The sequence below is a fragment of the Diaphorina citri genome, unplaced genomic scaffold (genome assembly GCF_000475195.1).
Source record: "Diaphorina citri unplaced genomic scaffold, Diaci psyllid genome assembly version 1.1 scaffold83, whole genome shotgun sequence".
NCBI lineage: Eukaryota > Metazoa > Arthropoda > Insecta > Hemiptera > Psyllidae > Diaphorina > Diaphorina citri.
Window position 1 is genome coordinate 1 of NW_007377520.1, and position 14,083 is coordinate 14,083.

Sequence of the window (14,083 nt, forward strand, 5' to 3'; positions counted from 1 at the left end):
CCTCTTTTTGATTTCGGGACGTTCAGACCTCCGTTGTTACAATTCCTTTTATGAAACCTCCCAAACGATTGGTCGCTGTAATTTTGGTACACACTCGTATGTACCATATACCTATTTACATATGTATATAGGTGCAAATCAAAAGAATATATTTATGTTCATAGATTCTACAGTAGCAATATGCACTAATACATGGATTATAATAGGTCTGCATTTAATCTACTTTTCAAGGTCGTCCACATTGGCCTTTATGTTCACAAGTTGTCAGAGTACACCTACATAGTATACATTAGTACATGTACCTAAATTAGGTTCGGAGTCAAGTCTCTACCAGGACAGGAGGAGATTTTAAAGAAGTATCGAAACAAAAAGAAGGGAAAGGGAGGGAGAGAAATTTGTTAAAATGACACATCCACTAATGAATTAGAGGATGTGCCATTTGCATCAACCTGGATTCAGGTTATTTCGAGTTTCATGTGAGTAATTACTTTTATTACATTGCAAATAGCTACATTAATGCAAAATTAGCACATAGAAGACGTGCAACATGCAATGTGCATGAGCCTATACCTATACTGTGTGACCAGTGTAACTGTAACAGGGTGACTTTGGGGGCTGATTCCTTCCCCATCCGTGGCACAAGCTCTGCTATTACGGATGGGTATACCATTTACATATTTTGTATGTTCTGATTATGAAACTTGCATTAATAAATGATTGATTTTCTTTCACAGGATTGGTTCGAGCCGCTGAGGGAAACACGATCTTAACTGGCGATGACTTCCCTCCCCTCCCACCCAAACCTCCTACAAATGTCCGCGACATTGTCAGCAACAACATCTCCTGTGTGGAGCCCCCCTTCACCTGTCCCCACCCCAGGATTCACTTCTTCCTCTATACTAAGTAAGACTTTAGTTGTACTATACTAAGTAAGACTTTAGTATACGACAGAAATAAAGGGTGGATATTAACACTCGTATTTATGAACAAGAATGATCGTTCTTAGATCAGTCTCAAGTCAAAATTGACCAATCAAATGCCTTGAGACTATGCTTGGCACGAACTTAAGAGCCAGCATTTTGTTCATAAAAATGGGTGTAAGATATTTACAACTAGATGAGGGATTTTAAGCGAGTGGAAACGATGTAAACATGATCGAGCTTGGCAGCCAGGGTGTTGAAGAGGTGGACTCTAAGGTCTGTAATATTGGACCTTTTAGTTTGACTCCCCCTAGCGTCTGTTGTACCTACTACATACATATATATGTAGCTCATCAGTCATCAGTAATCTTTGGGAAATCAGGACCAGAGTTCGATGAAATATTGCGACTTGGTTATCAATAAGGGCCGAAGTGAAAGAGAGAGAAACTATAATGGAAAGATACAGGATGAATTTAGTTTATTCTAGGCTCTTTGTGATACCCCTACAATCCCTTTATATTATATTGTTGATATGAAGAAACAAAGTCGGACCCAAAAGCGTTTTTTGCCCAATTTTAGAACGAAGGCAATTATTTTAGTCAGGGCTGAAATTTAAAATCACACTTTTGGGTCCGAATTTCGATGCAATAATACGAGTATACCTACCCTTAAAGAGTTTATTCTAGGCTCTTTGTGATACCCCTACAATCCCTTTATATTATGTTGTTGATTTGAAGAAGCAAAGTCGGACCCTAAAGCGTTTTTTGCCCAATTTTAGAACGAAGGCAATTATTTTAGTCAGGGCTGAAATTTAAAATCACACTTTTGGGTCCGAATTTCGAGCGGGATTATAAAAGTGACCTATAAATTTCGAAATACTTTCTTCACTTTCTAATTATGTACTTGGAAAATCCATAGCTTCGTCCCTGTTTGTAATATTGCCCTCAAACGTGTACCAAAGTACTGTACCTATTTTTCAAGGTCTTTTATTTGGCAAGTTTAATATTTCAAAGTTCATCCCCCTGGGAACCCCACCCAAATTTCGAGTACCTATAGAGCACCTCTTTATTGTTAAAGAGGTGCTCTATTAAACTGTTAGTAGGTATAATGGAACAACTTGTTCTAAGCTGACAGTCTAAATAAATCACTACTTATAAACTAAATCACTAATTATAACAGTCACTACTTATACATATGCTTCGTTTTGCTTTCGGTAAGAATGACTAGCTAGATGTGGTAAAGCTTGAGGAACATTGGACTTTGCTAGGAGTACCGGTACCCGGGTGTTTAGTTGACTAGTTTGGACTACCTCTTTGAATCAAAATACCTACATGGATATGTACCACGAGTGAGATTAGGAACCACTGGTGTAAAAGTCTAGAGCAGTTACCACGAGTGAGATTAGGAACCACTGGTGTAAAAGTCTAGAGCAGTGGTGCTCAACCTTTTCAGGCTCGTCACCCACTGTGACATTCCCAATCACCCCGAGACTCATGTAAACGTAAACGTCAGATGTTTTGGTGCTCAACCTTTTCAGGCTCGTCACCCACTGTGACATTCCCAATCACCCCGAGACTCATGTAAACGTAAACGTCAGATGTTTTGAGTCACCAATTTTCACCAGAAATAAACGGTGATATTAACATCTTCAGCACCGCAGGCGATTTTTTTTCTTCCATTTGTTAATTTTTTCTACATACTCAAAATGAGCTCGTTACCCACTTGAAATGGCTGATTGCCCAAATTTGGGTCGCGACCCATAGGTTTCTTCCATTTGTTAATTTTTTCTACCTACATACTCAAAATGAGCTCGTTACCCACTTGAAATGGCTGATTGCCCAAATTTGGGTCGCGACCCATAGGTTGAGAAGCACTGGTCTAGAGATAAGCAGCTCGCTAGCGCTAGACTAGAGATCAATGCACTTCTAGTTGTAATGTCGCGACCCATAGGTTGAGAAGCACTGGTCTAGAGATAAGCAGCTCGCTAGCGCTAGACTAGAGATCAATGCACTTCTAGTTGTAATGCCAGTGCAGTATAATATCTAACATAACATAATGCTTAGGACTTGGTAATGTGCTGCTATAGGAAATAGTTATGCTGAGTATGAGCACCATATCCATTGAACCGACAACTCACAAAAATTGCCCCCAGAGGCCCAAAATTAAACCCTTGACCATTCAGTGTATACCTATACCTATGACTTCCCCGATTCTGAAGATATAAAATATTACACAATACCTAGAGTATGTAAATAGATAGATACCTTTGACATTAGTGCAATACATTACACACTAAATTGCACAGGCCTGTACTTCGACTTCAGGTGCATTCAGTCTCTGCGGGGCACTGTTTGAATAAACGATTCAGAAACAACACAGATACATGTTCAACATTGAAGTTTGAAGTAGTTATTTCAAGTATACCTACCTATTTGACTTTTATGTAAAACTTTAAATCAGAGCGTCCAGCGTCCACAAAGTTCCCCGCATAAAAATAGAAGGGAAACAAACAGTACAAAACTACAAAAGGCGTATTTTTCCGCCCCCAAGGACAAATTAGCTCCAAAGGTAAAGCTCCATCTGCTTGATGAAATCTTGAATTATTCTAATCGCCTTTAAGCATTTGAGAAGGGTTTAAAAACGAATTTACTATAGATATAACGTACAGGACAAAAGACTTCTGATTATAATATTCATTTCTAATATCTTTATCATCTTGAGCTCATTTATTATTTACCTCTTCAACTTTTCTTCTTATTAGTCTTCTTCTACTCCTTCTTATTGTTCTTCTCCTCCTCCATCTTCTTCTCCTCTACCTCCGTCTCCTCCTCCCTTCCCTTACTTTCTTATTCTTCATCTCCTCCTCATCCTCCTTCTTCATATTCCGTTTCCTTCTTTATTGTTTTGTTCCTTTTTATTTCCCTTCATTTCCCCCAATTTCTCTCCCTTTTGTATCAAGCTGGATTTTCTCGGTTCTCGGTCTCTCAATGTGACAGACCTAGGCCGGAAGCTTTTTCCACCACTCACGCTCAGACAGAGGATGAAGAGGTGAGTAGGTATCTACTTACCATCTGTGAACTGTATGTGAGTAGGTACTTACCATATTATGTTGCCACATCACGACTACTTGTGTCTCTGATATATCCGTTTTTGTGTCTCTGATATTCGTTTTTGTCCTCTCTTCCAGCATATTTTCACAAGGGTGACTACAACGTGATCGTGGTGGACTACGGATCACTAGTGGTGGTTCCCTGTATCGATCAGATCTCGTGGTCGCCCAGTTTCGCCGGGGCTTGTATCGCTCAGCTGGCGTACTATTTGTCCCAACATCCGCGAGGGGTGCCGCCCGAAAAGCTTCATCTCCTAGGCTGGAGTATCGGCGCCCATATTGCAGGCCTGACGGCCAACTACGTCGAGAAGGGCCGAAAATTGGGTCGAATCACGGGTACGTAGATCGTTCCTGCAAAATATGATACCATTATTATCATCCTGCTCTATTTGGGCCACAAAAATGGACCATGGTAAATAAAGCATAGAAGAGACTGATGTCACTACAATATTTTTTATGTTATTTATTAATGCAAAATTAAGGAATCGGGTCATTTTCCTGAAACAATCTGCAATATGTCTCTCAAAAAACTCCCCATTTTACCGACAACTTCTTTACCCACCACAGGTCTCGATCCGACGATCATCTTCTATCAGACCAACAACAAAACCAAGGACTTGGACTCAACGGACGCTCTATTCGTCGATGTGATTCATACAGCGGCTGGCGTGCTTGGACAATGGGGCCCATCAGGTCATGCGGATTATTATGTGAACGGGGGCACGAGTCAGCCTGGCTGTGGCAGCTTCAGCATCATAGAGCAGCTCTCCTGTGATCATACCAAGGTTTCATGTGGTCCATTATTATATCGGTCCAATCATGGTTAAATAGAGACGTATGGCCCGGGGCCACACTGATTTATCACACATGGTGGATTTCACCGATGACTTAATTAGAGATTTCACTAATGGGAGAATTTTTAACAATCCAAAAAGGATTTTTTAATGATATAAATAGGAGTTTTTAAAAACTCCTCCTTTTTGGATCACTAAAAACTCCTTGTTGGTTGATTAAAAACTCCTTTTTGGATTATTAAAAGCTCCTTTTTGCACGATTGAAAATTCTCCCATTAAGTCATTGGTGAAATCCAACATCAGATATTAAACTATGTATGATGAACTGTAATCGCGGATTAAGCAATCTGTTTAATTTTCAAGTCGATTGCTTAATCCAAGATTAAAAGTTAATCACAGTTTAATATCCTAGTAGCGTGACCGAGGCCATTAATGTATTTAATTTTAAGGGGACTGCTGACAGCCTAAATAAAGCACTACTTATACTTATCCAGTAGAGAAATGCTAACCTTTCTTTTTCCATCTCTTCTCAGGTGACACCTTACTTCATCGAGTCTATCAACACCAAGCGAGGGTTCTGGGCTGCCCCCTGTCCCAACCGGTTCTATTATAATCTGGGCTGGTGTGATTCTCCCGAGACTCAATATGTGGAAATGGGAGAACGAGCTAATCCCAAGTAAGTATACACTGTATACTATATAAGGTGAACACGAAAATCGTTACCTAGACCTAGGGTATATTCCTGAGGTCATTTCCAATAAAAAACATTTCATAACTTTTTTTTTCCTAGCTCACTTATACCTTATCCATTTGAATATGGCAGCAAGGAGTCATCTAAAAAGTAGGCTACGTTGCCAAACGTGTCAAAGGTTCAACGGTAGCCTAGCTCGCTTAGTTTCCGAGATATCCGCCATTTTGTTCTTTAAAACACACGACCTTTCTTTGAGAAACCGATCCCAAAGTAAGTATAGAAGTATCCTATTGAGAGTTCCTCACCTCATCTTGAAACTGAATAGACTTTGTTTGAATTTGAAATACGCACCCTCAGTAGTAGTGCAGTGTTCAACGCGGTAGACTCCTTACCTGGAGGTTGGTTGTTCGATTTCAAGTCAAGTCATAAAATTCATCGAGGTGTATTAATTGGAGTGACTTTTGTGACGAGCATTTAAGTACTTCACTCACAGAGTTAAAATTTATTTTTCTTCGACAGCAATAGGGTTTCTGATTCTGTAATATGTATTTTAAACAATGTCTTTTCTGGCCCATTTAATTTAAGAGCTCCACGCACACGCACACTACGCAGCATCCTTTTTGAATGGGGTCTTGTGTTGATTGAGTAATTTGATAGTAAACTTGTGAGCTCCACGCACACGCACACTACGCAGCATCCTTTTTGAATGGGGTCTTGTGTTGATTGAGTAATTTGATAGTAAACTTGTTTCCAATTTCAGAACTCGAGGTATTTTCTATTTACAAACCAATGCCAATGCTCCGTATGCCAAAGGTCTGCCTGTGTACAGATCTCGTAGAAAATCAAATAACACCAGCGCGTCCTCTAATTCGCCTGCGCAATACAATCCGTCCAGATTGACCAATAGACGCAGCTTTGGAACGCGACTTACAACAAGAACATGATGCAGGTCTAAAGTTTATCGTCCAGATTGACCAATGCATGGATGCAGCTTTGGAACGCGACTTACAACAAGAACATGATGCAGGTCTAAAGTTTATCGTCCAGATTGACCAATGCATGGATGCAGCTTTGGAACGCGACTTACAACAAGAACATGATGCAGGTCTAAAGTTTATCGTCCAGATTGACCAATGCATGGATGCAGCTTTGGAACGCGACTTACAACAAGAACATGATGCAGGTCTAAAGTTTATCGTCCAGATTGACCAATGCATGGATGCAGCTTTGGAACGCGACTTACAACAAGAACATGATGCAGGTCTAAAGTTTATCGTCCAGATTGACCAATGCATGGATGCAGCTTTGGAACGCGACTTACAACAAGAACATGATGCAGGTCTAAAGTTTATCGTCCAGATTGACCAATGCATGGATGCAGCTTTGGAACGCGACTTACAACAAGAACATGATGCAGGTCTAAAGTTTATCGTCCAGATTGACCAATGCATGGATGCAGCTTTGGAACGCGACTTACAACAAGAACATGATGCAGGTCTAAAGTTTATCGTCCAGATTGACCAATGCATGGATGCAGCTTTGGAACGCGACTTACAACAAGAACATGATGCAGGTCTAAAGTTTATCGTCCAGATTGACCAATGCATGGATGCAGCCCTAATATGTTGCTAAAGAAACACTTCCATAAGAGCATGAAATAATAAATACCTAAACAGAGACAAACACAAACAAATCTTGTGCCACTCACCATGATGCTTTTCGGTGTTGACCAGAAGAGCTTCTAAAGCACTAATGGTTGCGAGGTATGTAATATAGATAATTAAATAAATTAAAAATGGCTTCGGTGTTGACCAGAAGAGCTTCTAAAGCACTAATGGTTGCGAGGTATGTAATATAGATAATTAAATAAATTAAAAATGGCATAGTTCTGTAGATATGATGGAATATTAATTACCTATATATCTGTACAAAATAAAAGCCAAAATATTGTTACATTAAATTGTTATTTTTTCCAATTTCCAGTATTTTTCAAAGCTCAAGTGAAGAAGAAAGACTCGAGAAGGCAAATGAACACGGTATTGATTTCAATTCACATACCGAGTCAGGTACAATAATAAAATATGTTGTTTGATCTGAATTAATCTTTTTTTTTCCAAGAGGTTTGATAGAAGGAACTGTAACTGCTAGGGTCTTATCGCCCCGAAATCGAAGAGAGAAGGAAGACTGGATAGGAGAAAGCCAGCCATTCCGAGAACGAACCTTATCCTTTCAGGTTTAATCCGTCCCAGGCGGGAATCGAACCCGCGGCCTCGTGCTTAATTTCAATCCTATATTATAGTAAGTGCAACATTGTTAATTTAAATTAAAATTCACTCGGTTTGTTCAATTAAAAACTCAAATCAATCCTGATAGGGGTTTTATTGGTTACAAGGGAGATAACAAAGTTCCGCGTATTGTCGAAGCACACGCTCGGGGCGGTTGCAAAAAATATGGTCACAGCTTGAGGTGTTAAATATAAACAGGGCAGTATCCGTCACATTCAATTTTTTCCGCCTTTTTTTCTTCCAATTTTCAAGATTAGTCTGTCCCTGTGTATATCAACAAGCTGAAACTGTACCAACGCATCAACTATGCTTGTTTTAAACTGAAAGTCCAATCTCTAAATAAAGCACTACTTATACCACATTTTCAACAACAAAAATACATAATTCAAAGAGAAAGAGATGTAGAGCAATATTTTTAAAAGATTTTTTTTTTTTTTTTGTCCATATAATCATAACCAACAGATAGCATGATACCAAGATACCTACATATCTAAATATCGACCTAAAACAAACGAATAACCTGATACAACGACCCCAATTCACGTGATATAACCTGACGTCACGACTCCAATTCAAAATTCAATTCAGAAGTAGTTACCTAAACACGAAAATTCAATGATTATTTATTAGTAAGACACAGCGTTTTGCAGGCTAAAATTATACGATTTTATTAATAACACAAATGAAAAGAAAAAGAAAATAGGATACAAAATCAAAGACTAAAGAGTGTGTCATAGATGAAATTTTACGAAAACCGAACGTTTTTCACATCCATACGTCTTAATGCCGAATTGCCTTTTTTCGCTGAAATTTCAATCAACTGAACAATAAACAACTAATACAGCTATAATAACTTCACTAGAACCTGCAAACACCCAACTCAGCCTGCAGTATATTTGTGAAAAAATTAAAAGGTATGGATGTCTCCTTCAGATATTTGATATTGCTACTGACGAGTGAATTAATTTTATCTACAATAGAATCGAAAAGCATAAAAATTCATACATCTGGCAAATCAAAAGGAAAAAAAAGCATGCACATTTTTAGTAACATGAAAAATTATGACTTTCCAACGTATTCCTATTCATACCCAATTTACCATTATTCTTATTCAATATATTCACACCCAATTTACTATTATTCCTATCTAACATATTCATACCCAACCTACGATTATTCTTATCCAAAATATTCATACCCAACCTACGATTATTCTTATCCAACATATTCATACCCAACCTACGATTATTCTTATCCAACATATTCATACCCAACCTACGATTATTCTTATCCAACATATTCATACCCAACCTACGATTATTATTATCCAACAAATTCATACCCAACATACGATTCCTATCAAATAACACAACCCACTACAACAGAATCATCAACTATGTTAACACAACCCACTACAACAGAATCATCAACTATGTTAACACAACCCACTACAATAGAATCATCGACTATGTTTACACAACCCACTACAACAGAATCATCAACTATGTTAACACAACCCACTACAACAGAATCATCAACTATGTTAACACAACCCACTACAATAGAATCATCAACTATGTTAACACTATCCACTACAACAGAATCATCAACTATGTTAACACAACCCACTACAACAGAATCATCAACTATGTTAACAAAACCCACTACAACAGAACCATCAACTATGTTAACACAACCCACTACAACGGAACCATCAACTATGTTAACACAACCCACTACAACAGAACCATCAACTATTTTAAAACAACCCACTACAAAAAAACCATCAACTATGTTAACACAACCCACTACAATAGAATCATCAACTATGTTAACACAATCCACTACAACAGAATCATCACCTATGTTAACACAATCTACTACATCGCAAGCATCAAGTTCGAAACAAAGACGGAAATTATCAACTATACGAATACGTTCCACTACCCCACTTCGTAACACAACCCACTACATCAGAACCATCAACTATGTTAACACAACCCACTACAACGGAACCATCAACTATGTTAACACAACCCACTACAACAGAACCATCAACTATTTTAAAACAACCCACTACAACAAAACCATCAACTATGTTAACACAACCCACTACAATAGAATCATCAACTATGTTAACACAATCCAGTACAACAGAATCATCACCTATATTAACACAATCTACTACATCGCAAGCATCAAGTTCGAAACAAAGACGGAAATTATCAACTATACGAATACGTTCCACTACCCCACTTCCAACTAAAGGAACTTAATTATCCACTAAAATCACACGTGCCCCAAATTAACACTACTATATACACAGAACTTGAAACTTGACCTGAAGATAACAACGAGTGAATATACATGTTCCTAATGTTTTTTCCTGAAGGAGTAGTGTGATCATGACTGCTCCTTCAATGGAAAAACGGCATTTTGAAAACGAATTTTAATTTAATTCTACCTTTTACTTAATAACGCATGTAAAGATAACGTATGCATTATTGTTGTAAATATAGAGTAATGGGGGGTATCACATGAGTGGCCCAAGAGCCACGTCAAATGGTAAATCAAATCGTTTTTTTTTTTTATTATTTATTTATATTTTAATACGGGGTTTTGAAGTAGAACTTTTTGAACATTGTTTCACGAATTGTAACTTCCAGAATTGTCATTGGTTAACAGGCGCTGAAAATCCGATCCATATAAGAAAAGGCTAAGTATGCAGTTCTTGACTGACTCAAGGCTAAATTATTAGATACATATACCTAAGTACCTAGCCTCGTAAACATCATGATTCATGATAATGTCCTTGTAAGAAGTGTATCTGTTTTCAGTCTAGAATTTTGAAAAAGCTAACGTATATTTGAAAATATAAAACAGATTGAATAATAAAATAATCGTATTATTAATAGTATAGATTATACACAATAAAGTTATATACAAAAACTAGAATCTTATCATGGTAATTATTATTAATAATATAAATAAAATACACAACAAAAATAAATACAACACTTAACAAAAAGGTACGTTTTTAATTATTAAAAAAAATCTACAGTAGGAACTTTACCCAATAGTAAAAAAAACACACATTTTTTACCTATCTAAATGTTTAATGAAGACCTATTAATTCCTATTGGTGTAGAATTGGTACATTTTATTTATTTCATAGTTTCAGAAATAAATAATAAATCAATAAAAACCCAATAATCGAATTTGCCAAATACTTTGCCAAACACTGTTCACATTGATGCAGAGCTAGCTGATCTTCTAGACCTTACTGGATGCCCTAATCGGAACCAAGAGAATATACTACACAGAGCATGGCAACAGTGACACTTTCCTTTCGAAAATAAAAATGTCAACTTATAGATCAATATTAAACATTTCCAATATTCTTAGGCTCGTATGCCGATTTTCTCAAACAAGTCAAAACCATATTCAGCACAACTTGTTCCTTAAAAAAAAAAAAAAAAAAAAAAAAAAAAAAAAACCTTTGTCACATATATACATAATGGCGCTAAATTTTATGACTTGACTTGGACTCGAACCACCAACCTCCAGATCCGAAGTCCACCGCGCTAACCACTGCCTTACAACAAAAACGTGATGCAGGTCGATAGTTTATCGTCCAGACTGACCAATAGACGCAGCTTTGGAACGCGACTTACAACAAGAACATGATGCAGGTCTATAGTTTATCGTCCAGATTGACCAATAGACGCAGCTTTGGAACGCGACTTACAACAAGAACATGATGCAGGTCTAAATGAAATTATTTCAATCAACTGAACAATAAACAACTAATACAGCTATAATAACTTCACTAGAACCTGCAAACACCCAACTCAGCCTGCAGTATATTTAGAAAAGGTAAAAGCCCACATGGACATTAGAAAAGGTAAACTTGCCCCCAAACACGGACATTAGAACATGATGCAGGTCTAAAGTTTATCGTCCAGATTGACCAATGCATGGATGCAGCTTTGGAACGCGACTTACAACAAGAACGTGATGCAGGTCGATAGATCAGAATAGAGATATTCTGGTTTCGATCCATCGATATTTATATTCATCGATATGATATTCTCGTTTCGATGTGGCATACCCATGGGCTCTTTTGGCCCAGAGGGTGTAGAAAGGGTTGCTTATCAACTACTGATGATCGAAAGTCATTCTGTTATTTCCCTTGTTGCCTTTGAAGTATAGTCGTATATGGAAACAGGCGATCATGTGGGAGCGAACTCAACCTCGTGATGTTTAAACATGATATTTAATTCTCAGTTATTAGAGAATTTTAAGATAATTTACTATAGCAATAGACTTCTAAGGGTTAGGTGATCATTTAACCCTGCCAAGTGATAAAAGTGAGTGTCACTTATGTTCGAAAAATAAACTCTGTCATCCAATCCTACTAAAAATAAATCAAAATACTGTGCCATTTTTAAAATGTACTGTTTAACAAAATCTTGTCCTAAATTAAACGACCTTCACTCTTTCGTTCATTCCCAATATATTTGAAGGAAGGAAAGCTACATGCTTGTATACAATCACATACCTATACATCCTTCCAAACTGTTTACTTCTAAATGATGGATCAGTTTATGAAGGGAGTTAAATATATTGAAAGGTTCATTGTTCATTCTGGAAGTATTGGATCTTGGGACACTTAAAGTAGGTAAGAAACATGGCTTCAATGTGAAAGAGTAAAATAGAACAAGAAAAAAGAGCCTGGGGCACTCCAAAATAAATTACTGTGTAATAATGTAGACAATAAAACGACAAACTCGACGACATAAGTACCACATAAAGATCATGTGACAAACAGAATGACCAAAATATCATGTCATAAATATGTAAAAAAAAAAACTACTAACAATCTAAATAATAGTAGTAGTAATGATAATACTGTTGGAAATAATAGTCCGCCCAAATCCAAAATAGGTTGATTCACTACTCAAATTTCAAAAGTACTAGTTGCTCTTTTTTTCTTCTTCTTCTTTGAATAAATGAAAAAATAAAAAGGTATGGAACAAATAAAAAAAATTCAGTTGATACAACAAAATGTACACTTAATCATGTAGGTAACCAAGTGCCCACCATTTGTCAATCAGTAGATAAAAGAAAAAAAATATATATATACTTTTGTTAAGACTGGATAGGAGAAAGCCAGCCATTCCGAGAACGAACCTTATCCTTTCAGGTTTAATCCGTCCCAGGCGGGAATCGAACCCGCGGCCTCGTGCTTAATTTCAATCCTATATTATAGTAAGTGCAACATTGTTAATTTAAATTAAAATTCACTCGGTTTGTTCAATTAAAAACTCAAATCAATCCTGATAGGGGTTTTATTGGTTACAAGGGAGATAACAAAGTTCCGCGTATTGTCGAAGCACACGCTCGGGGCGGTTGCAAAAAATATGGTCACAGCTTGAGGTGTTAAATATAAACAGGGCAGTATCCGTCACATTCAATTTTTTCCGCCTTTTTTTCTTCCAATTTTCAAGATTAGTCTGTCCCTGTGTATATCAACAAGCTGAAACTGTACCAACGCATCAACTATGCTTGTTTTAAACTGAAAGTCCAATCTCTAAATAAAGCACTACTTATACCACATTTTCAACAACAAAAATACATAATTCAAAGAGAAAGAGATGTAGAGCAATATTTTTAAAAGATTTTTTTTTTTTTTTTGTCCATATAATCATAACCAACAGATAGCATGATACCAAGATACCTACATATCTAAATATCGACCTAAAACAAACGAATAACCTGATACAACGACCCCAATTCACGTGATATAACCTGACGTCACGACTCCAATTCAAAATTCAATTCAGAAGTAGTTACCTAAACACGAAAATTCAATGATTATTTATTAGTAAGACACAGCGTTTTGCAGGCTAAAATTATACGATTTTATTAATAACACAAATGAAAAGAAAAAGAAAATAGGATACAAAATCAAAGACTAAAGAGTGTGTCATAGATGAAATTTTACGAAAACCGAACGTTTTTCACATCCATACGTCTTAATGCCGAATTGCCTTTTTTCGCTGAAATTATTTCAATCAACTTTTTGATATGAATAGTTCATTAGTACATGTGACTGTGTCCAAATTTCTTAATGAACTTGTGGATAGGATAGGACACGTTATATATTTTTCCCCCAAGATTATAGTGTCATTCAAGTACTTACCTTACAGGTACACACTATACATTTAAACACGACGGACAGGGACTTGGGAAAGCTGGGAACAGGGCGAAAAGGTATATGT

General features: G+C 37.0%; 3 protein-coding genes and 1 long non-coding RNA gene across 4 annotated transcripts in view; 3 read left to right on the forward strand and 1 right to left on the reverse strand.

Annotated features, from left to right (window-relative positions):
* Positions 1-734: 734 nt before the first annotated feature.
* On the forward strand, positions 735-6,464 carry LOC103523245 (phospholipase A1 member A; the record flags this gene model as incomplete). Its single annotated transcript, XM_026832868.1, has 5 exons — positions 735-903; positions 4,085-4,365; positions 4,597-4,814; positions 5,357-5,499; positions 6,275-6,464. Coding segments are annotated over 5 exons (995 nt in total), but the record flags the coding sequence as incomplete, so codon positions are not given.
* A 765-nt stretch (positions 6,465-7,229) lies between these two features.
* LOC113473258 lies at positions 7,230-7,467 on the forward strand. Its single transcript, XR_003395284.1, has 2 exons — positions 7,230-7,277; positions 7,360-7,467. It is a non-coding gene; the product is annotated as an uncharacterized LOC113473258 (long non-coding RNA).
* A 1,383-nt stretch (positions 7,468-8,850) lies between these two features.
* On the forward strand, positions 8,851-10,065 carry LOC113473126 (repetin-like). The gene is made up of 3 exons (XM_026832869.1): positions 8,851-8,873; positions 9,185-9,736; positions 9,777-10,065. Exons 1-3 carry the CDS (start codon positions 8,851-8,853, stop codon positions 10,063-10,065), a joined length of 864 nt encoding a protein of 287 aa, XP_026688670.1.
* Positions 10,066-13,933: 3,868 nt separating this feature from the next.
* LOC103523255 (dorsal-ventral patterning protein Sog) overlaps positions 13,934-14,083 on the reverse strand; it is a 72,343-nt gene continuing 72,193 nt past the window's right edge. Inside the window, exon 17 of the mRNA XM_026832873.1 lies at positions 13,934-14,047. Coding sequence (XP_026688674.1) covers positions 13,993-14,047 — 55 coding nt within the window. The 3' untranslated portion in view covers positions 13,934-13,992. The remainder of the gene's footprint in view (positions 14,048-14,083) is intronic.